This window comes from Paralichthys olivaceus, chromosome 14 (assembly GCF_024713975.1).
Source record: "Paralichthys olivaceus isolate ysfri-2021 chromosome 14, ASM2471397v2, whole genome shotgun sequence".
In the NCBI taxonomy this organism is placed as follows: domain Eukaryota; kingdom Metazoa; phylum Chordata; class Actinopteri; order Pleuronectiformes; family Paralichthyidae; genus Paralichthys; species Paralichthys olivaceus.
In genome coordinates this window covers 18,200,817-18,226,259 of record NC_091106.1, presented here as the reverse complement: position 1 = coordinate 18,226,259, position 25,443 = coordinate 18,200,817, and the positions used below count along the sequence as shown (strand labels likewise).

At 41.8% G+C, this 25,443-nt stretch overlaps 1 protein-coding gene across 2 annotated transcripts in view; it reads left to right on the top strand.

Annotated features, from left to right (window-relative positions):
- Positions 1 to 1,152: 1,152 nt before the first annotated feature.
- Positions 1,153 to 25,443, top strand: part of grid1a (glutamate receptor, ionotropic, delta 1a) — a 199,009-nt gene continuing 174,718 nt past the window's right edge. The window contains exons 1-2 of one of the 2 annotated variants that reach the window (XM_069538976.1): positions 1,153 to 1,841; positions 3,345 to 3,500. In XM_069538976.1, the coding sequence (XP_069395077.1) occupies positions 1,763 to 1,841; positions 3,345 to 3,500 (235 nt within the window). In that variant the 5' untranslated portion in view covers positions 1,153 to 1,762. The remainder of the gene's footprint in view (positions 1,842 to 3,344; positions 3,501 to 25,443) is intronic. The other variant, XM_020090224.2, reaches the window with a different exon arrangement.

The following is a 25,443-nucleotide window of genomic DNA, read 5'->3' as shown; positions in this document are numbered from 1 at the left end:
TTTCATTTAAATGACACAAAAATCGATTGAGCTCCACATCACAAAAGAAACAACATGACTGGTAAAGAAAATTTGAAAAAAAAGAAAAGAAAATGGAGATGTTTTTGCGTAACCACATCTGCAGTATCCACAGGTGGCCAGCAGGGGTAGTGTGTGGTTTTACAGCAACTTTGCAGCCATGGATGTTTATTTCTCCTCCGTGATGAAACACCAGATGATACAGAACATGACTTTAACATGCGAGATGTGGATTTATTTCGTCTTCTCAAGTATCATTGATTCACTGATTGAAAAACAACAAACAGACAAACAAACAGCAGAGATATGAGGGAGCTGCTGTCTGCTCCACAGGTGCCTCTTCTCTCATGCGTCTCTGTGGAGGATGTGTGCACCGCCCGTGCATCTGAAAGTTTGTTCACTGCGCCTCTGACGGACTTAACCAAACAATTAAGAGATATTTCCGTTTTTATTGCAGCCACGAGAAATATCCTTTAATTGTAAGATTATGCCCATCAAGAAACTCCTGTCGCCCTCCTCTTCTTCGCAGCTCGACACACGACTGACATTGCTGGAGCCTGTGAGGCGTGGAAGTGAGACTCGATGGCACCCTTTACAAAATATCTCATGATAATGAAATTAGCCCACAATGAACATAATCCCGCGTTAAAAGCGAAAGGCGTCAACAATCAATGTTGGTTTTGTTAAAAAACAGATGTTGCGCTCCTCCGTGCAGCTCTTGCGCCGTGCGCCTCATCCATGCGGGCGCTACGGCTGCTCCTGTCCGTCCCTCATCCATCAGCTCTCCTCCAGGAGCGCGGCGCGTAAATCCTTCTCTCTGCCACATCAGCTGCTGTTCGCCGTCGTCTACACTGAAGTAGAGCGGTGGAAAAAAAGTGCCACAGTCTTTCTGTGTGCGCAAAAGCCAACTTCTCCCCAAAAAAAGTAAACACCGCCGTCCACTCCTCATCCCTCCAGCCAGATCATTTGTTGGGATTTATTTTTTTTGCTTGTGAGCGTTTGTCATTTTCTTTTCAGCCTCCAAATAGAAGGCTGAATATTTTTTTGGTAACCTTCCATCATTTAGTTTGGTTGTCGGCTCTCTGTGCGTCTTTCTCCGGCTACAGTCCAAATCATTTCTATCCGGCTTGTCGGGACAGCAGCAGAGTCGTGAAGGCTCTGCAGTCACGTGATTGAGACAGGACTGAGGAGTACGTTGTTTGTGTGTGTGTGTGTGTGTGTGTGTGTGTGTGTGTGTGTGCGTGTGTGTGTGTGTGTGTGTGTGTGTGTGTGTGTGTGTGTGTGTATGTGTGTGTGTGTGTGTGTGTGCAGGAGCGAGAGTCTCTCCATGTGTAGTTAGAGGGGTGTCCCTCCTCCGCATTTTTTGCTGCTTGCCATGCTTTAGACGCCGGAGCGCAGGGAGAGAGGTGAGAGTGAGAGAGGTAACGCCGGTCTCTCTCTCCGGGCTGCTTGTCTTATTTCGGTCTCATCTCGGGTCCAGTTCCTCCTCATCGTCTTTTTGAGCCCACCTTCCTGTGGTCGGCTTGTTTTTGTCCATTAAAAAAGAGAGAGGGAGGGAAAAAGCTGGTCATTTCAGTGGGGTTTCATGCGGTTTTTGCTCATCCAGGAGGAGGGACGCGCTTCTGTTACGCACTAGGTTTTGACCATCTTCTGTTTTTTCTTTTCTTTTTTTTTTGGTGCTCCATTTGGACAGTACAGGACAGCCGAGCGGACCTTGGATGAGCCGCCTCGCTGAAATCCCGAGATGGAGTTGCTGCTGATCTGCCTTTCCCTGTGGATATTGCAATGCAATTCGGCCAGAGCGGACTCCATCATACATATTGGTAAGCGTCCGGTGAATCAGCGTGCAGTTTGGATGAGACAGGTGTGAAAGGCAGGACGTGCGGGAATAAAGCTCAGCCGGCGCAGACTGCGTTCTCCACAGGGTTTATGGCGAGAGGGCGGGATAAATAGTCTATTCAGCTCGCATCCTGTGTTCAAGCAACACATCGACTCTCGAGCGAGTTTAAAAGTTGCTGTTTTGTAAATGGCATTACCTCAGACCTTCACCTTGTCTTATCATGTATCACTATGAGTTATTTTTCAACCTGTTTACGCAGGATTCCACTTTGCTGATCACTGCATTCATGTTTGCTTCACAACTAATCCTTATACCTCGGCCTGTAAACTGCCAGTATTCTGTATTCAAACCACATTACGCATGAGGGCCCGTGTCAGAGAAGCTTTGACGAAATTAAGATCCAATGGCCCAAAACCCTGAGGCTTTTTTAGACTAAGCTACCTCTTGTCTGTAGCCGACAAGCCTCAACTTTCACCAGGACGTGACTGCAATGTCAATAACCGGACAGAGGGAATGTCAGTGGAGTTTGGTTTTAGAGATGCAAAACGCATAGAGCCTCTTTGTACTGAAACTTCAAACCAGAGCTGCCTTTCACCCCCGGAGATGATCCAGGGATGCTTTAAACTCATCATGACACCCAGGTCTCTGATCCGATCTCTGTCCTCAAGCAGATTTCCTGTTATAGTTTTGAAATGTGAGCTCCCCTCTGCACACGCACATAGATACACAGATAGAATAACCGCCTCGGTCTGCGGTGCCTTTTTTACGCACGCACGCAGTCACGTAGCCACTTATAATGACTGGGTTTGTAATCTGAGTTAAAAATGTCAATGTCACTATGAGCAAATTTCGTCTCGTTGCTGCTGTTGCTGCTGTTGCTGCTTTACAGTTTACTGCAACAGTCTGGCAAGCAGCAGGTGCTCAGTCACCAGCTTAATACAGCAGTGGGACTCCATCCAGATAATATTGGCTTATGTCCCGCATAACGTTTTGGGTACTCTCTCGTTTCCTGAAACCCTTTTCCCGTGATATATGTGCGTCTCCCAACAGCAGCTGATGCCATTTTGATAAAAGGGAGAGGTAGTGGTGGTGGGGGGAGACAGTCAAGCATCAGTGTGCCTCCCACACGAGGCCTTTGCTGTGTATTGGTCAACGTTTCATTGATTTCGAACTTTGGTTTCTTTATATAATCCAGCGTGAACAGGCACTGTCGCTCTCCACGGTGCTGAAATGCTGCCAGGGCGCACTGGAGACGCACACATTGCGCAATTTTCTGGATGAATAAACCGCAGCAGATACGACTAACTTCCACATGCTGTCATCGAGTCATACATCACTGTGACAGGGTTTGGTCAATCACATTAAAAAGCATGTAACGTCAAAAGCGTTTGACTCAATCACCTCTCTTCCACGTCCAACCCATGGACTCCACTCCCTCGAGTTCCCCCACCCCCCTGGAATAACCTGCGATTATTTTATTCAACAGGTGCCATATTTGAGGAAAACGCAGTGAGGGATGATGAGATTTTCCAACTTGCCATCTCAGACCTGAGTCTGAACGACGACATTCTGCAGAGCGAGAAAATAACCCACTCTGTGAAACTTATCGAGCCTAACAACCCTTTCCAGGCTGTGCAGGAAGGTAAGCGTGGCTCCCCCTGGATCATTTTCTCAATAAACTGCCCCTGCTCTTTTTTAAAAATTTGATTATGACTCGCACGTCAGGAGAGTGGTCGTCTTCACCTCCATTGCGTTGATTTTTCCTTGAGCTGGTGTTGTTCATTCATATGTTGATCATTCAGTGCGATGGGTGATGGAGCAAGGCATTGATGATGATCCATGTGCATCTGAGGGAAACTGCTGTGTGTGTGTGCCGCTGCTGTACCAAATCAAGGTGTCTTCTATGGTTGAAAAGCTAGATGGAAGCATTGCTTTAGAGCACAGCAGCTATAAGGACATGTGAAATCAAAATAATTCCAAGATGATAAAATGTGATTCCAGCACCAGTAGGCTACTTACGTAATGGCAGGAGAGAAAATACATTTATGGCTTTTCTGTCTGTTTGAAGGATGAGCACTGCAATCTTGTTCGTGCACATTTATCAGCCCTCAGCGTTTTTCCTTGAAATGTTTTGTCTGCCTCATCATGGATACCCCGTAATCGTGCAGAATGTAGGCTACACACACCTCCACAACACAGGCAGGAAATTAGCAATGAAATTATTTTAGTCAAGGTTATCTCTCTCTCTGTCGTCGAAGGTGGACCCACACTGTTGACTGGAAAAAGTGATTAAAAATGATTCTGCTGAAAAGAATCATTAGGACTGTGATAGGTTCCCGGGGACCTTCAAAGGCTGTTTATGTCCCCTGCTCTTGGTTACCAGTCTGTACTTTTGTCCCCTGTTGCACAAAGGCCTTGATGACTCATTGCTGTTCATGGTGCCACTGACAGGCACATAAAGATGATAATAAGCCCCGCCTTCTGCTATAATTATCCGGTTTCATTTATCTTTTGTGCTTAGTAATGTTACTATTATTATGATTATTATGATTATTTTTATTATCATTATTACTTCTCCCAATGAGGTCATGTTTTCACCTGTGTCTGTTTGGTGGTTTGATGATTTCAAGCAAACCTGGGGTAGGGGTGGGCCCTGAGAAGAACCCGTTGGTGTGGATGCATGTTTACTCTTTAGATGGTAAAATGGTAAATGGATTGTATTTATATTGTACTTTTCTTGTCATACTGCCATACAAGCCCCATTCACCCATTCACACACACATTTATATAGTTCTACGATATGCTGCGAATCTTCCTTTGCACAATGTCGGCAGATTACTTAAGGCGGGTTCTTTAAATAAACTGATGTACACAGAAAATATTTCCCAGCTTTCTGCTGCAGAGATAAGATTGAAACTTCTATATTAAACACATGCATGACCTGACTAATGTATCATTCACTCTTGCTCGAGACGCAAGTGCATTCATTAAGCTGACTTGCCAGCAAATCATTTACCTTGTGGGAAACGTATCCATATTAAACCTACACACCGGGTGGACAATAAACTCACCGAACTCAGACTAATAATCTTAGAGTTTGACAATCCCCTACACGATATGTATATTTTAATATCATAGCCTTACAGAAGATGTTGACGCTGTAAGAATTGAAAAGCAGTGAAGAAAGGGCTCGTCACTGCCGAGGTGGTTTCTGAAATGATTCCGAGCTCATTTCCTCTGATTGAACTGCCTGTCATCGCCCTTGATTGGGTGTCATTTAACATGCTTAATTATTGTTTACAGTCGGGTTCCTAATAATCACATATTCACAAAAGTGGCTGATTAGTGGGCATTTGGATTGTGGAGAGCAGGGTAATGTGCAGGCAATGAAATGAGGATCAATGTGTGGCCCCCTGACTCTTGCTCTTGACACTATAGGCAGGGTGGTGAGTGCTAAGTGACAACTTGAAAGTAAGGTGACCTTTTTGCTTTGCTCTTTTGTTTGCTGCCGCCCCACTGTGAGTGGCACTCAGGTCCTTCCCATTGCATGGCAAAGCGGGAGGGGAGCGGAGGGTGGGCACAAACATGGAGGAGCTGGGGGGCGAGTGAGGGGAATGAGGATGAGTTGATGGAGGAGAATATAGAGGCTGTAGAAGAGATTAAGGGTGAGGAGAGCAATGAGGATACGAATAACCATGAGTAAGGTGGAGGGGGGAAAAAAGGAGAGAACGATGATCAAGACTTGAATAAACATGAGTGGACAAAAGAAGTGCAGAGGGAGAATTAAGATAAGGGTGAGATGATGGGGAAAATTTGCGAGCCCAGTGAGAGGAGTGGGTGCAGCGTCACGTTTGTCCTTATTTGGTTCAGTTTGCCCTTGCACTGGTGGAACATACATTCACAAAGATGTCACACAGAAACTTTTCAGTCCGCCCGTGCTCTTATCGTTCAAAGATGACAGCTCATGTCTGCCTGAATAAACCGCCTGATCACACAACTGGCAGATGCTGTCCTGTTTATAGGCTTCAGCTACTGGAGAATGGAAAAACATACTCAGAAGAATATCCATCTCTCATGCTCATCATGGGAGTTATGGTCTTTAGATGGGTGAGGCAGCGGCAAGAATTATAAAAGGAGCCAGATCCTGTTTCTTTTTTTACTATACGTAATTCTCTGAAGGGGAAGGCATTTAACTGCATGTCCAACCATCATGATCAATCTTAACAGTCATTCACTGCTCAGCAGGGACAGGCTGGGTGTCACAGGGAACATTAGCAAAGTCAGTAAAAAAACCTTATAAAAGTTTAGAGCACAAGGTATAACTTCACACATCACTTTACACGTTGTTCATTTGTGACCCTTGTTTGGTTTGAAAGTGGATATCTGTCCTCTGAGACTGATACAAAGCTTCTATAAGCTCCTCTGTCTTCCATTTTATTCAAGAGAGAAGGTGACAGAAAAGATTCCACCTTGTTGTGTGATTATGTAAATCCAAACCTATGCATATTTCAGGAAAAGTTTTGCCCGTAAGGTTGATTTTTTTTTATTTCCTATTTTTGCTGCAGTTGCTGAAAGGACACAAGCAGGGACTCTTGGAATAAATTACCAATTGTAAGCATTTTCCCTATTGCTCCAATATCGAGAGGTGAGAGGATTGTGAAGGGACGGGGCTGAACCTTATAGTGTATATGCAACATTTGGGAGTTTATAGAAACACCTGAATAAAAGAGAAAATGGGCCAAAATACAAATGACAGAAAGCCAGAAAGGTCAAGTTTTCATTGGTGCAGATGTATTGTCAAACACAGTAAGTTTAAACAAGAGCATATGTCCATGCCAGCAGCTCTGTGAGGCAGTGTGTGGAGCTAAATGTCAACATGCTAATATGTTATCAATGACAATGCTAACAGGACTTTTGTGTTTCATGCTCACATTAAGATGCTGGCTTGATCACGTGTCTCTCTGCTCAGGACTGAAGCCAAACTTGTTTGTTGATTCAAGAAATGAAGTAGCTAATAAATGCTTTTATCTCGTTATTGTGCAACTGTAATTCTCGTTTTTATCTGCCTTAATAAATCTTCTTTACACCATTTACAAACTGTTCAAAATGTTCTCTCAACTCTTAACATAATCCAACAGATGTTCACATATTAAGATCCATTTAAACCTCCCTGCTCTGGCTTCCTGGTGACTGTAGAATTCATTTTAAAATGTTGGTTCTGTAGAGTCCAAACACACCCTGTGTGTGAAAGGTGCATTATCAACAGTAGATTAGCACTAAACACAAAGGGCTTGAAATGGGAATGTCATTAGTTTCACAGGTATTTGGTCCTAAACCAAATTATTGGACTAATTAAAACGTTGATCTTTTGTTTGCACCTGATGAAAATGTCAGAGAATTGACTAAGTTGTTTATCAGTAGAAACCTTGAATATCTTTATTTTTTCTCTGAAATCCACCCAGTTGCTGTGGAGATGTTTCACACAAAACAAAAGATTGACCTGCTGGTGGTGCAAAATTAAAAACACAGAATTTATCCTCTCTGAATGTCGTCACGTCCATCCCTCTGGAGTGGACCAAATGAAAACAGAAAACAGGAAGAGATCACAACCCCTGACAAACAGTTAGCAATGATTATGCAGATAATCATTAGTTCAAAGATTAAACTAGTAGTGGTGAAGTTGCATGTTGCATGCACCCCAGCCTAACCTTGCAAACATGAAAGAGAAGCTGTGGTAGCTTCAGTTATCATAAAAACTCAAAAGATTTTAATTTGTCCAGTTTGGGCTACTGTAAAAAAATGGCGGCCTCCGTAGAGAGGACCTGCACCCGATGTTAATATAAAGGACCCATTCAACAACAATTTGCACAACTTAGATCAAACACACTAGTCAAAATATTAAGAGAATTATTTTATATTTCATGTAAATGTTACACACTGGACCTTTAATACATTTTCCATATTATTGTGGGAAAACCCTGGTTTCATCCACATCTACATTAAGAACAAAGTAGGTGGAATAGTCCATGGGCAGTGGAAGTAGTTTCCTGTAATGTACAGTAATTGCAATAGAATAGTCCCACTGAGACTACTTCTTCACACATGGCACTACGAGGGACATTCCATTTACTTCTAACCCTGTGTCCTGAGGAATGAATTTTTTTGTGCCTTTCAGCAGATAGATTTTGTGTAACCTGCAGTGCAATTCTGTTTTGTCTTTCTTTCCCCGTTGCACAGTCTAAAATGAAAAAATTGAAAATAATGATTCCTGCACGAGTGTTGGAATGGGTAATGTAATATCCTCTGTCTGATTCTCTGCTTATGACAACTCATTACTAGATGTGCTCTAAACGTGATGGAATGCAGCCCTTTCACTATTATTGTCCCCATGAATTTAATAATGTTGCATAAATCTTGGTAATGGATTTGTTTGTTTTTTTCCTCTGATCAGCTCAACACAGAGAGGGGATGATCAGGCCATTTTACCAGCCCCTGTTAATTACCCAATGGTTATTTTAATCCATCATAAGCTCCTCAATGGGCTGTATAAAGGGCTGCTGGTACCTTAATCGGCTAAGTGATGCTGCGGCAGAGGGAGAGACCTTGTACCATTTAATCCCTTCACAATGTGAGGCCCACTATACAGCAGCCACATAGGGTTAACCTTTAGGTGCTTGCTTGGGTTTATACACTAGTGCACAAAACAACACAACTTCTATTAAGGAAAGCGGTTGATTAGGAGGGGAGAGAGTGACACTTTTAAGCCATTTCAAAATGATAATAATAATAAACCTGTGACTTAACTGCAGGGGCTACTTCTGCAGTGGCCAGAGGGATCCCAGGAAGATTGTAGAGCAGCTCAGCTGAAAACTAATGATTTTAAAATAGAAGAACAGCCACTTTGTCAGATCTCGCTCCTGCAGTCGGAGTCCTGTGTGACACAGTCACAATCTGTACCGGTTGTCTCTTCTGGTCATTGTCAGGCTGCTCTTGAAAGCAGCACAGAGACATTTCTGGGAATGAATTATGAAAAAAAGGGAAAAAGTTTAAACTTGAAAGTCAGGAGAGCAATAACTGCTTTGGAGTCAGAGTCAGCTCGGTCCGCTGATCTTCTGATTAATTTAAAGTAACAACATCAATTCACTTAAATGCCACGTCTGATCTACATTCAAAAGAATAATCGGCCGTGTGTGAAATGTCACTGAGAGCGCGGATCTTTTTAATTTGAGTAAACGTGGCCAGATTGGCTGTGAAGCATGAAGAGGAAGTTTTCAACGGAGTCGCACACATAGATAAATAAATAATGAGCTGCGGGTTTTCAGGAAATGAGGAAGTTATGTTCCGTCTGTGATATAAACAGAATTACTGTATAGCGCTAATTAGAAAGAGTGGCAGTTGCATTGCATCTTAGTGCCTTTGTGTATTCATCACTCCCAGTGGTGCCACACTGGCAGACAGCTTAGGGCTGATTACAAAGCCTCCTCATCGCTCCTCGTACCGGCGTGTTTATCGAGGATGTGCTGTGAGGTCACTGTGTATGAGGCAGACTAATGGCTTCTTGGCGATATGGTGGTGATCAGTCTCTGAAGGTAAAACAATGGGAAACACACATTTTAACAGCAGATAGGTGATAATTGGCAAAGAACCTAAAGATCTGGATTCATATTGGATTGTTTGCTCTTCCAGTGTTGCAGGATTTTCTAAAATTTGGCATCAGAGAATACTATTTGGACCCTTTACTGCCATCAGACTCTGGCATCAGGCAGCCAGTTGTATCCCGGCCTGGTTCTGTAATCTCTGTTTGAGAGACACTGAGCGCCTGCATTGATTTTATTTTTAGATATGACAGCAGCGGCATCTGATGTCTGATAAATGGCTTAAAGAGGGGAAAAATTACAAAAACACCTGCATGCATGTCACACACAACTCACCGAGCTGCCTGTTCTACATACACGTGGACATGCAACATATGTTTTCCATATCACGGGTCTCTCGGCCCATGTCTTATTCATGTTCCTGTCTTCTCCGTTGTGACAGATTTATAACGAGCTGCAGAGAACACTGTGACAGATGTTGGTGTTTTACCACGACCCCCAACAGCCCCCAACCACCGCTGGGGATTGGCCATCAATACTGCTCTACCTGTTAGAGCGAGACAGACAGAGTGAGACTTGGACACATAAACACACAGAGAGAGAGAGAGGCCCAGAGGAGACGTTATGTCCAATCAGATTGATGCTGATGAGGCCCTCGGCCTCTGCTCGCTGCAATACATCGCATCTCCACATGTTACCAGCATAATGTGCTGAGATGACAGTTTGTGTTTTCTGTTTCTGACAAGTGTTACAGTCGTTCGGTGAGCAGTGGTGTTGTGATAATAGCTTGGAGATGAGAGGGTATAACTCGCTCTACTAGCTCAGACAGAAGTGTGTATAATTTACTACCCACCACCTGCACCATTGACGGCAAGATGACTTTATTCCCGGATGGAAGACGAGTAGCAGAAAACCAGGCCTCATGTAAATCCCATTAGAGACTAAGCAGGAGTCAGCCTGAAGAGGTGCTGAGCGACCATCTCCGACTTCACAGTCTTTGCAGAGAGGGAGGAGAGAGATGAAGGAAGTGAGGGGAAGAGTAGGAGTCCTACTGCGGCTGGAGGGTTGAAGTAGAGTGAAGACCAAGAGAGTGAAGGCGGGGTGATGGAGATTAGGGGGGAAGCAGGGGAAAGATAAAACAGACAAGAGGCTGTGAATTCTTTGGCCTCAGGAAGACAACCAGGGCAAAGTCATTTCAAACAGCTCACTAGCCTCATTGATGAAAACATGCCAAAATGTTTTTGGGAGCCACTGTTTGCATTACTGCCCACAGACCCGGTCACAGAGTGGCACCATCTGTCACAAGAATCCCTCCTCGGCCTTCTCACCGAGTCTCTGTTTCTCCATGGTCGACTCTGATGCACAGGCAACATGGATCTTATCCAGAGATGAGACTGAGCTAGTGTGTGAGTGCCGTCTGAGTGAAATCAAAACCCAGCTTGAACCTCATGAGTTTGGGATGCAAAACATACAAGCATCATTGAAAACTGGGTCAAATACGCATCCTATTATTATTGTACTTCAAACTGTTTTTCCTGATGAATAAGACTTTTCCGCTACAGTGAAAATCATCTCAGGCGGGAGCACGATCGCTCTGCTCATACTGTACTGATACTGTGGCTTGTTTGATTCTTTGACTCATTTCCGTGCTCATTCATCGACTGTTTTCCATTTGAACAGATCTCATCACAGCTGAGAGAAAACTTTTCTCTTCTTTAATCAGATGTTTAACCTGTTTTTGCCTGAAAATGTAGAGAAACACTTCTGAAGCTAATTAGAAGGAGAAAAAAAACTCAAGTCCCTGATGAATAATTGATTTGTTATTGTTTCTAAAAATGTGTTGATGACATATTTCAGCATTAAGTAGGTCACAGGTTGTCATGTTTTCAAATACATCAACATCAGGGCCAACCTTTCAGCAAGTAAAGGAGATCTATGTAGGTTCTATTAAAGCAGGTTGTCATCTCTGGGTTGTAAACATAACATGTTGTTGAAATCCTGCACCACAGACCTAATTCAATCTCTTTGTCCTTTTGTTATCTCAATGTAAAGAGCTTCTAATCACAAGACATGGCCTCATTCAACACAAACATCACAACACCACATGATCAACATATTAACCACCAAGAAAGACGGTATTTATAGAGCCCTTTTTTCTGCATGAACAATAAAGGCTGTAAAAAAACTAGTGTGCACCTCTGATGACAAACATCTCTCTATGCAGAAGTGGCCGGTGTTCGGGTCCATTGTGCCGACCACTCGTGCTGTCAGCTGAAGCCACAGAGGCACTCAACAGTGCACTGACAGTGCAGCACTGATCTGTGATAGAACCCAGGTTCTTTATGTTCTTTGTTATTTCATGGCCCCGAGGTGACGTTAAAGGCACTTAAAGCTGATTATCATGAGTTGAACATACAGTGACTTGACAGGCAGCTTCTTTTTTTTCCTCATAGCAATCCGCACAAAATTTGTTGAGACGTTTTACTAAAGATTTCATGATAATCCATCTGACAGTTGACATACTGAGATACTTTATACAGGCACAAGTGGTGGGAACTGACAAACAACAGTCACGCTTCTAGTGTGGCTCAAATGTGCAGATAAAAAATAAATCGACCGCTGCAGCACAAAGAGCTGTTCACCTGTTTAATCGAAGTTTGGAGACGCTCGAGTCAGTGCGCAAAACCCTGAACTGGAAAATTAGTCGTTGTCATTGTAGCATCATTGCTCTTGGTCAGGACTCAGGTGTCATGCCCTCATATTGACTTTATTTACTTGCTATCTTATTGTTTTTCCTGGAAAAGCAAATGTTCTCACTATTTGAGCAGATTATTTGGTTGTTGATTTTCTTCCTAAAGCGTGAACCTGGGTCCACAACTTTGAAAAACATATTTTGAGCAGATGTGAAGACTTCCAACTGGGCAATTTACTTTTTCCTTTTCACCTGCGTGTCGGTTAAACAGGTTAAGGGGAATCGCTTTACTCAGAGAACGAGGTGATGAAGAGAGCAGTGTTTATGCACTGTTTGAATCTTTAAGCCTTTATAAACCCAGGGCAGTGTGAGTGATTCATTATTTCACTTGGATGAGACAGAGCAGGTTCATCATCCAACATTATTATGTCACTCTGAGACACACAGTCATTTTGTTTGCCTCAGATGCAACATGTTTCCCAAGCTCTTTGCAGCTACACCTTTCTGCTGTTCTTTAATCACCGTCTGTTTACTTTTCTCTCCAAGGATTAAAAGGCATTCAAGACTGTGTAAATAATTACAGTGTACATGTCAGAACGTTTACTGCGTATGTAATTGATTTGCGTGTCTGGGAGTCTCTCACCTATCGAGCAGGTATGGAGCATCTTTGTTTGTCTTGCCTTGAACGTTGACAAGCTCTGTTTGCATGTTACCGTGTGTCTTAAAATACGAAAACACTGCTGCTGTGACCCAGGTTCAACTGCCAGAAGTCAAGCCTCCAGTCCGGTGCTATGCTCCAACAAACATTAGTGCCAGTTTATGTTTAGAAGTCCAGATAGACATGCACAGACTTCCAGCAAAATGGGAAAACCTAGTCTGACCTCTTTTTTTGGAGTTGTTTCAGGGGTCTTCTTAGTACTATGAGGTATAGAGACAGAGAAAATGTTTCTTATCATCCATCCATCCATCCAGTCTTTGGAAACTGAGCAACCATCACAATTATCCTCTTGAATTATCTTCTCCTGAACACCATAAGAACATTTTGAAATTTCAAACTTTATTAACCATTACATTTTTTTACCCGTGCTATAATCTTAATTAGAATTGATCAGGTTCATCCCCAAGAGTGGTCCTACTCGACTTGCAAATACAGACACTGACCCCATGCTGGCTTAAATTAACTCTATGATAGATTCCACGCAGAGCAAAGAGCCTTCTTAATTTCATCCTCAGAAGGGATTCAATCATCAGAATGTGACTGGCTGGTCAGGGTTGGTCCCTTAGATAACTGCATACATTTAATATATGAGACCAGAATGGGAAGGCACATCACAAGTGGCTTTAAATATCATAAGCTTATGCCCACACTCCCCACATAAGGGAATTACATAATGCATTTAATTCGTTATATGAATTTCATATATATACTTGAGCCGTGTCCCAATTCTCTGGATGGCTCTTGGAATAGAGTAATATCCTAAGCATAATATTTTTTTGGTGCAAATTAGCTTTTAAATAATCAAAGCAGATCAAACTGCAGCAGATTTCTCATTTGCAAATATTCAAATGCAGTCATTTTGCAGATAGAACCGAGAAAAGATGCTCATAGTTTCCAAACAACGATGTGGTTGGCCTTTAGCTGTGGTGCCCTTAGTTACAGGGTGTCTTAGACTCAGCTCAGGTAGAAATTAGACAAAGATACACACACACACAAACAAACCACCAACCCACCCTTGGGCAACAACAAGATTGGCTCTAGTGATTCTCAGCCAGTTAAGGCCTTAGTTGTCAGAACCTTCTCCACTGGCACAGTAGCAAATACTGTGTCCTGGGCAACGAGAGAAAAATAATGAATGAACTGCTCAGAAGAGCCGCATTCTCATGAGGTCAAACACAGGGAACACACACACAAAAAAAGTTCAGTGTGTAGAAGCCTCTCTTTCACAAGAGCAATATCACAATCAGAAAAAAAGATGCTTGAAAGCCACCATGAAAATACACAAAAGGGATGAGTAGGAAGAGAAGAGAAGCAGATCGCCTGCAGGGGAGATGGCGGTAAAGAGGAGCGGAGGAGGACGTAGCAGATCGTCTCTCATATCTTTCCCTTTTCTCTTGGACAGCATGGAGGATGTCTATCATGGCGATGTCATCATTTCTGGCAGTGCCAGCTTCCTCCTAGCAACACTCTGGCAGGCCACGCACCCGGGAACAGCGGTTCGAAAAATGAGGCTTCTCCCCATTGAATAGTTGTCCCTCACTGACTCACTGCAGGGCCACTCACTGCCATAACAAAGCTTCCTTTTAACAGCACAGAAATGGAATCTGGACACAGTTGCATTTACTCCAGCACTGTGCTGGGCTTTTGTCAGAGGCATGTACGTGTTTGGTGAGAGTTCACTGTGCGTATGAGTCTGTGTTTGTATTTAGGACGTGGATGTAAATGTTAAACCGACAGGTTTATTTGCTGTCTCTGCACTGACATGTTAATGGAATTGCATTTCTTCAAACCCTCCATGACAATATGTTAATATAACTGTGCAATATATGGCTGTTGTCAAATACATGATAAGAGTTTCTTCTATTTCACACTGGATATGTAAAGATGGCGGCAGCCTATATTGCTTCTCATCATCTCAAGACCAAATACAGTTTGGACCCCCAGGATTCTTATTTCAGACATTAGGGTTAGGCTTAGGTAAAAGGTTGAGGGTTACAGGTTATGGTTGAAACCCAACGCTCATTTCATTGATATCATAACTATTGATAGCTGGCAACTGTCTTTCCCTTTTCTTTATTTATAAAGTGACATTAAGCAAACATTTTACCTCTTTATTTCCTTTTTGATGGTACACTGATATATTAAAGGGAGACTTCTGCTTATTTGATGTCCACTCTGCTCAGGAGTACTGCGGAACTGTAGATCAGTTAATGTCTATGAAACAACAAGCATTCTGGGGCGAGTATAGTGGGCGTCCCATACATGGAGCCTTGGGCCCTCTACCGTGGTTGCAGGTTTGATTCTGACCCTGCCGTTTGCTGCATGCCTTGCCCACTCTCTCTCCCTATTTAATACTTAAATTGTTCTTTCATTAAATGCAAAAACATCCCAAAATATGTTAAGAAAAGGGAGGACAATTTTATATTCTTGTTATAATACTCTTAAAGCAGCTGTAAGGCTATTTTTTGTACATACAAACCACTGAACTTCCCAAACACAGGCCCCAACAGAATTAACAACTGAGGCTGCTGCTGCTCCTCAGACTGGATCACAACCATGTATCTAGAAAATTACAGTGCAAAGTCTTACATAGTAATGAGGTTGAGCGTATATAGTTCTCACCCCGGAACAAGACTATGACCAATCTCCACTCTGCTCCATGGTCAAAATGGCACACATATAGCACTTGGTGTGAGTAATCTAATGCCTTGATCCAATGCATTGGTTGATATGGCAACAGCTCCCCTCTCCAGAGAACAATTTTTCCCCGTCCACCTGTTACCAAAGAAAAGGAAGTGGAGCCAGAGATACGAATGGAAATGCGTTGCAAAAATCAAGGCACATGCACGAGAGAGCAAGAGCAGCCTTATCGTTTTTAATATCTGTGGGAGAGTGAGAGTGGTTTTATTTTCCCTCTCCATATCTCAATAACCTCATGATGAAATCAGTCTCTTGACAGGGATGTTTAAATGCTGATGTGCCAACTCTAGAGGGAATATATTTTCTGTTTGTCATAATGGACGTGTGCTTAGCAGCAGCCTCAATTAGCCACTCTGTTCTTGAGAATGCTTGATTGAATGTGATCCTGCGTCATGTAGGAAGCAGAGATGGGATCAGGGATTAGCTGCAGGAGTGTTCACCTTCCTTCCTTGTCGTGCAACAGACAGCGAGCAGGCGGTAATGACCGAGCTTGGTCATTTTCCCTTCTGAGCCCAGAGAAGAGAAAATACATCAGACTGAAAGTCAAAATTGCTACACGGTTGTGTTTGATGGGATTTCCTTTGCTTTGGTTCGTTCTCCAGGGATAAAGTGGCGATGGAATTATTGTGTTGCATTTATGTGCTGTCTTTCCATTTCACTATTTTAAAGGCCTGGCTAACATTGGTTTGGTACTTCATTCAAATCTGTTGAGACTCCACATCTGTCTTGGTTTTGTGTTTAGTCAAGTGGATTTTGAACTTAAGCTGAATTTGTTTTTACTGCCAGTCGGATTTTTGGAGCTTCACATGAACATTATTAATGTGATTTGACCAGGAAAAGAGTTGACCTCAACCCCACAGGCCAAAAGCCTTTTCCCCTCTGAGCCCACTTTCTAAATTCAACACATTATCCATGTTTAATAGATCTCGTGGCAGATTGTGATAGTTTATTGTTTGGCTGTATAGGTTTTACCATCAGAAATGCCTGAGACAAGCTGCTCTCACAATTTGAAAACATTTGGAAGGGATTTTGATATTTTTTTTTAGGTTGAAAATCACTGTCTTGAATCAACTCCAGTTGTTAAGGGGCTAATAGCAGCTTTTGTTATGAGCCAGATCAGGATCACGCCACTGTTTGTGTTCATTAATGTGTTTGGCTGTGTGTTGCTGTGTGCATCTGTGCTTTGCAAAAGGCTCACTGTCATCCCAGTGAGGCCCAGGCTCACAGCTTTTAGGGTATTTCCTTAAACAGTGTAAATCTCTGATTATGTGTTCCCCCTATCGGAGCGCAGGCTCTCAATAGGAAAGACTCTTGAAATGTGTCATCAATAATCTCGATAGTCCTGTAATGCCTTTCAAATCCTCGCCTTTCGCGCTGTCCGTGCCATTTTAGCTTTTGAACTCCTTTTAACCGAGCCCATTCCATTGCTGTTCTTACCCTTTCCAATCCAACAAAGTATAACTCAGCTTCTTGTATTGCTTTTTAATGTCAGCTCTTTGCGGTATATGTGCAGAGTTTATCCAGCTGCTGTTTTGCAGAAGAGGAAAAGGGCTTTAAAACTTTGTAGCTGCTGCTCTCAGCAGAAATGGATTACACCTGGCACTGGTTTAGCTTATGATCAATGTTGGGCTTAAAAAAAAGGGGGGGAAACAGAAATACAGCGCGAGGGATGTGTGTTTCATCTGATGCTCTCTGACCCTGGGCTGGCCAGCATTGATTATTGATCAGGTTTGATTATTATTTTCCAACGGGCCTTGGTTTTAAGAGGTGTGTATTGAATGTAACATGAACTCGATAAATAAGGTGCTGGGAGAAATATACCTCAATAATTGATGTGCAGTGTCTTCTCACAAGTCATCATTTTATATAAACTTCTGTATTATGGTGCTGTGCTTTTCAATTTCACTGCACACTCATTTCTATTAGGGCTGGACAATCATTTATTTTCATTATTAATTGAGTTTTTGGGAAACATATCATAATCTTGTTATCACATTATAAATTCCAAAAGTGTCTGTTATTAATGATGGTAAACTATCCTTGTTATACCTGAAGCTGTGATGATGATTCAGTGGCATATGTAGCTGCTTTAATGATTCTTTTGCTTCAAACAGTGAAGCAGTGTTTTTTTTTTTTTTGTGAGGATGCAGCCTTGTCTATAAAAGCAGAAACAGAACCAGGTCAGTTGGTTTGGATTTGTCTTTGTCAGCATTGCTGACGAGAAGGATCTGTTTTTGTTTTGGCTTTACGTTCAGCACACTGCTAATTAGCCACAAAATTAGGTGTAGTTTGATTGTGAGGTTGCAGCTGTAAACTAGACTTGTTTGTTTGGCTTCTTCAGGTCATCCATCCCTTTGTGGTAGAAGAATAATTTCAAATGTTTTGAGAAGCTGTGCTACCACATTATTTATTCCCAGCTTGGAGAAAAAGAGGACACCTGTTGCATAAGGCTACATCTTATAGATGCTGGTTCAATGAAAGGTTGTCCTTGCAATTTACACAAAGTATCATGTCACTGGGAAGAAAGTAGATTATCCAAAAGAAGAAAAGCTTGGTATTTAAGTTTGTCTTTTACATTTGAAATATTTGGTCTTGTGTAATGTGCTGCAGCGGCACACAGCTCATTCATCAGTCTGATTTATTCATTTAGCCACAAACTACAAACAAAATACATTGTTGGTTTGTTCTCCTGAATTACAAATTGCATTATCTGTGAGACTTGGATGAGTTCATGAATGCCATTTCTGTTTCTCATAACCATGATCCCTCCTGAACCTTAGCAAAGTACGTACAAGTGACATGGGACAATGAAGTGTACCTAACGCTAATTAAAGCCAGGGTTGGTAATCCTGGAAAAGACAACAAGAGCAGGCTACACTTAATGAAATTGCAACCGAAACATCCCAACCCCTCTCATTGGCCCTCTTTTCAAACTTCAAAAACACATGGATGTGAACTTCTGGCTTCTGTCTCTGCTTCAGAGGTGAACGTCTCTCTCACTGAGGCCTCTGGTGACAGACTGTCCTGTGAGGGCCACAGACAACGTCACCTAAAGGACCTAAAGAGGATTTCAACAAAATGAGATGTAAAGCTTCAGAAACAAATGAGCAACCCCTCCTGTTAGAAGTTAAGATACCTATAACTATAATCTCCCTCTACTCTAAACAAAGTTTTTTGCCCACACTCTTATGGAGAGAGGACATTTTAGAAAAGTGTGGACGTGCCAGACCTCACAACCTCAAAGAGCTGGTTTTAGAGTGGTACAATTTATTGCACTCATTCTCCTCCACTGAGGCTGGGTCACCTCTCATTTAGGCCTCTTGGATGAACTGTATTGAGTTTGGCCCTCCACACTCTCTCAGCTCTTGTCCTCTGGGCCACTTTCCATCTTGGGTTTGTCTCCAGTGACTTGGACAGAATCCCATGTTGTAAAAAATGTCTCACCAATGGAGTGCGTGTCTCCTTGTATTCCAAAATATTATGCTCTTACAAGCATAGTGTCTCTGGCTTTATCCACATGATGAGCTCCGTATTGTTTACATTATTATCAAATTAACAGTGTTTGTTGGAATGGGGGCTCCCCTATGTTTTGGTTTTTAAAATGTTTGTTATATTGTTTTGTTAATTGTAGAAAACTGCTTAAAAATCCCTGTTGAATTCATAATTAGGGAAAGAGGCATTTAGCTGTGATATTCAAGGTTGGAGGAGTAAGGGGCTCAGGAATGTATTATTGCGTCCTCACTAAGATAAAACTACAAGCATGTGTGTGAATGTGTCACAGTTACAGTATTATCTGTTGATAATCCAGTGGATACTACTGACCCAACTATTATTATTATTAACCAATTATTTTATATTCCTGGCTTACTTTTAACTGATACACTTAAACTGTTATCAGCAGCTGCCGAGTGAGGAAGCTCTACTTTTATCTACTTTCTGTGCCTGAGGATTTCACCTCATGAATGCACCCTGCATTTGTTCTTCACAGAGGAAGTAAGTTAATGTGCAGGCCTCAGTGCACTGGGGAGCAGCAGAGCATCGAGGGGAGTCGGAAGGAGTTACGTCCTGCTCTTCTTCGCAGGATGCTTTCTTGTCCTCGTTGGATGTTGCACAAACTCTGGTCTCATTCCTGGACTCGTCCTGTGATGAAGTCGGAGGCGTTTGAACAACTTTTTTTGGCCGCGCTGTTTGAATGTGACTATTATTTCGTTAAGTCGCTCACAGACGTCAAGTCTCTGGACGAATTTACGGCTCCTGCCCCTGATGATCACAGAAAGAGACGTCTTTCTCGCCAGTCAGCTGAAATCATCGCAACGCAGGTCATGATTAATAACGATCCCTTGAAGTTCCTCCTCACCACACACTGTACAGGATATTTCAGGGTGAGATTATAGCCTACCACTGACAGGTTTTCACTCACATTGAACAGCACTGTTCTGTAATTAAGTGCTTTTATGATCCAATTATTTTTTACTGTAATAGAAATAAATGAAGCCTTACAGCTGTCAACGCTCATAATAATATCTACTATTCAATTTAAACCTGTGGAGAAACCATTCATCAGTTTACAGTATTTATTTAAAAACTTTATGCTTTAAATCACCTTTATATTCACTGTTTATGACAATCTATATAATTTATTTTCATTACCATGCATTTGTACTGAACAGACAACCCTGCAGTTTACCTCGCCATTGGCTTCTGTAACATTAGGACCTCCACATATTGACAATGCTTAACACATAAAATATGACTTTCATCATCACAATAAGACTAAACAATAACAACGACAGTAACTGAGACATAACCACACATTAGCTGAAATAGATACATGATACACAATATTATCATCCCGTTAGAGAACTGAGATAATCAATATAGCAACTTAACATCTACTGTTTACAAATAAAGCAGAATGGATAGCTCTCGCCATGAGAAACAGAACAAGCTATAATGTAAAGCCTGTATTTATTTAGCCGCCATAAAATAGAATCTAAAGGTTTTCTTAATGCAAGTTTTATTACTTCCTCCTGTTGGTCATGTCACCAATGTCATTTACTGTTACTAGTATTTTGTCTAAATATATATATATATATATATATATAAAACTGCCAGACTGAAGGCAAAACAATATGCATTTCACACTCACCTAACAGCACACAAAAGCTGTTTGCTTGTCTTTGATTAAACTTGTTGTCCATGTCTCTATCGTGGCTCTGTGTGTAAGTACACTGTCAACATACAAATAAAGTTTGTCCTGATAGAAACAAAGCAGAGGTGCACAGTGACGCAGCGTCAGCGTCTCACATCCAATCATCACAATCACTCAGGCTCAGCCTTCTACAGAATTTGGTATTTACCTCACATGCTCTATTACAAACAGGATATAACCTGACGAACATGACCTTTCCATTACACATGGTAATTGTGTCTCAAAGGGGAGAATGACTTTTCCCTTCAGCAACTTGAAAGTGGAGAGTTTTTCTGGCAGCGCCTTTTGATTTTCACATGTACGCCACAAAGTGAGCGGGCAGCAGCCCACTGAGGCTGCAATTTATTTGCCATCCTGCGTCTACACCGCTGAACGCCGTTGACCCGCGTGCTTAACTTCTCTTGTCTTTTTTTTATTTTATTTCATGTTTATTCGACATTTTCTTTCCCTTTGCCCACGTGTCGTCTCAGGAGGCAGTCTCATTACAGAGGAAATGTAAAGCTCCAGTTCCACTTGTTTTGTCATTACTTGTTTCTCTCTCTCTCTGGCTGTGTGTGTGTGTGTGTGTGTGTGTGTGTGTGTGTGTGTCTTGTGTTTTCTCCCCTCTGTCAAATAATCTTTCTGCATTTTCTCTCATCATGTAACTCCCTCAACTCGTATGGATTAGTTCTGGAGTCAATTTCCCTGGGGGTTGTGGGTAATGCTGAATGCCTGTCTGAGGTCTTACCTGGATGCTAGCTCGTATCATATAGATCTCAAATTGAGTTGATGCTAATTAATTTCACACTGTTTTACTCTGTAGATGAACTCCCTCTGATTCGTGGGATGCTGCCAGTTTTCAGCAGTTTTTATTTGAGGTTGTGGATATAGAGCCGGTGTTAATAAACCCCCTCTGCCTGCAGAGGAGAATAAAGTACTGGGGTGTGCCTTAAGCTTGTCTGATGTGCTTAGGCATTTATATAGGCAATACTCAGAATTGAGCTTGATGAAATTTACCAGTCCCAGCTTCTTGCACACAAACACACACAGTAATGTATGCTTTTAAAGTACATTGTACACACTGAAGCTGTTTGACGAGGCATCAGCCACTCTCATGTAGTTATTACTGTGTTGTTTGAAACCCAGCAAATATTCGCCCCAAGGTTATTTACCACATAACATTCATGAGGTCTCAGTCTTGTTTGGTTTGCAGTTTGCAGCATCTTTAGAATAAAAAGGATGAATTTGCATGGAAAACAGAATTTTATAACACATTTTTACACAGATTTAGTTTAAGTGGTATGTATATTTTATGTGTGTGGTGAAATACTCAGATCTAGGTCACATATGGGTTTTAAAATCAGGAAATCCAGCCAAAGGGTAAACCTGTGTCCTTTAGGGTGGGAAATGGGTTGTGATTTATGTACAGATCATGCAGCCATTTGGTACGGGCTATTATCCTGCATATGATTATCATTATTCTCTTTTGCCTGTTAATCATGGCAATCTTCCAGGGCATGTTGGCAAGGTGATCACATTTAATCTGGCTGTGTAAAGACCACTCGACAGAGGTTGTTTTATCACTTAGGAGAGGAGGCTTGCATTATCCAAATGAAAAACAAGCTGGAGAAGAGGCTGATTTGTCACAGGCTGATTAGAGCCCTCCCTGGCACACCTCTCTGCTCCGGCAGGAGCTCTTCAAGGTCAGACACTGAAGGGCCCTAAAAAGCACAGCACCACTGTTTATTTCTCCATTTAAGCAGACGGTGCTGCAAATCTCCCACCACTCACTGACAGGGATGTGCACTGAAATCCTAAAGGACCGAATCCCAGCACAGGTTTTGGTGCCTCATTTCACCGCCTGAGCTTTGTACTGAAATAGTTACCATGCTTACAGCCAACATAAACATCATTGCATGTGTCCAGTTAACTTTGTTGAAAGTCTTGCACTAATTTATATTTGCATATTTACATGCAAGTATAGGCTATAAACTAACAGTTCATGTTAAATTTCGACTTCAATAAGGAAGCAGTTCTTATTTTGGAAGTATCCGTTCTCATACTGTTTTAAAAGTACCAATTTGGAATTAAAAAATACTTAAAACGATTCCATCTATTGTTGCACACTCACCATAAAAGAACAGCACCTTGTTATTGCAATATGCAGCTTTCCTTTTATTCCAAGTACACAACACAATGTTCAATCAGGATTGTTCTGTCACCATTATCTATGGTATTCATTTTGAGATGAATAATGATTTTCACAGATGCTTTTCAATGAAGCGCTTGGAGGCAGAAAGTTTAACAATAACCAGCACAGTGGGTGTCAGGCATCAAAATTCAGGACAACAGGCGGAGAACAAATGACGAACCAATGTGTAAGGAAACATCCATTATTGCTCACATGTTTACGGATCGTATGGAGCTGTTGTCCTTTCTGTTTCTCTTAGACATCGTGTTGTGAAACAAAAAAATTGTTGTGGCAAAGGCGTTTATGTAAGCTTTACAGAAACATGACCCAATATCTTTCCTTTGTTTTATAATGGATATGGGGGAGTGTGACAGTGTGTGACTCACTGCTCAGCTTCATAGGCTGTTTTTTTTTCTGATTAGCTTACCTTCAAGCGATGGAGATATGATCACACAGTCAAACAGGGTGAATTCCCAGGTTGCTGCATAATAAGTCATCTCCGCCTTCTTTCACCAGACGCTTGTATAATCTGTTAAATATAATGTGTTAGAAGGGGTCACTAATCTCTCCTCACCTTTCTCCCACATCATCACCCAACAGGTAGAGGTGAAGCTGCCACCCTTCCCCTTTCTTCCCAGTCTCTTCTATAAAACAGCTTTTTGGAGACTGTATGCGCTGTGACGTGGTGATTAGAGAAACCACTCTCCGTCTAGAGGTCCCTCATTTATGCCCTCAGGTTATCAAACATCTGCATCTCCTCTGCTAAAGCATCCTTGAAACCAGACACCAGGTTTCTGCAACTTCCACAAGAGCGAGACTGCGGCAGATTGGGGAGCAAACACTCCAACTTGAAGGACTTGTTAAGTATCATTTTAAAATTAAGTATTTAGATATCCTGCAAGTTCTTTGTGTATTTGGCTGTAATATGATGTGCAGCAAATACTGTAAAAAATAGGTCGCCAGAAAATAAAACAGAAGATGATTCTAATATGATGTTGATCAGCAGTTAAATTAATGTCTAAAGTATTTTATCAAGTGAAGGTAATAAAATCTTTCTTTTATTTATCATTTATATATTATAATAATATTGCAAATATATTACGCTAAGGTCTGCATTTGTATGTCTATCAATCAGTAGGATAACGCAAAAACTACAAGCAAGAAACTTAAAATCCATAATCGCGGGGCAGATCCAGGATTTTTATTTTCACGTTCCTTTATTTTGTGTTTTTCAATATTAATGTTGTTTTCTCAGAGAATAATTCATGGAGCTTGATGGTGGAGGTATCTGTTCTGCTGATTGCCACTATTTTCTACTCATTTGAAATTGATCATCGATAATAAATAATAATAATTTAAAACAATTTTATGGACAAAATGATTTCCAATGCTATCAGTAAATATATATTATTTGCAGCTCTGAGCAGTTATTTGTTATCACAGGCTGTGACCCACAGCAACCATACTTCGACCTCTGCAGAGAATGAGTAGTGATGATAATAACTTGCCCCCCAGGGGAAAACTCGGACACTGAGGATTCAGGTCGATGCTGTGGTGGATGTTGGAGCTCATGAGCCTCTTTATGCAGCATCTCCAGCAGAGCTTTCTCATCATGGGTGTAGTATGAGCAAAGCACTGAGGGCTTAACTACACTAATCCATAGCATCCTCATACACATGTTGCAGTGTGCAGAGCGTGTCTAATTGTAGCTTTGGACTCATGTTATCTGCCTGACCTGCCTAATAAGCCTCTCACCATGTGTCAATGAAAAATATCTTGTTGAAATGTGTAAGGAGGAGTTTATTCAACACAATGACATCGTAGTGGTAGATGAAAAGAAATACCAGAGATTCTCTTCTCTGAACTTCCCACATCTTTCATTTAAATAATCTTTTCAGACCTGAAGAGGCTGAATTATATGTTATTTCCCTAGAAATGCACTTTCAAGACAAGTATAGATAATAATGATAGATTCTTTATTTTTTTCCTACCACATCATCCCACAGTGTTTCTTTATTCTTCTTTTTTTTTAATCATTAATCAATAAAGGTATTTATCACTGGACAGAAGAGTAAACTGTAGAAGAAAAGGACAGAAAGCTACAGCACAGTTAAGTGTAAATGTGAGCAAATGATTGCACAGTAAAAACAACATAAGTGCAGTGAACATTGGAAAAGGTCAAGCAACACGATCCCGACTATTCATGCAGCGAGGGAGGTGAGGCCGCGCCTTTGACCCCTGCTGTGAGGGACCCTCTGGTGAGGTTTGAAATGTGCTGGGCTGTTGCTCGGTGGTAAAAGAGAGAAGTGACCCTGTGCTGGAGAAAAAAAGAAAAAGCTATTTCACTCATTTGTGTCGTGATTCTACCTCACAGTTTTCATCCTAGAGCCCAGGTCCTGCTGTTTTTCTCCACTTTGTCTTCACTCCTCTCACAGCAGGTATTCTTTCCAGCATTAATTCTGCCATTCAGCTCCCTCTACCTTCCCTCAGAAGCTCCC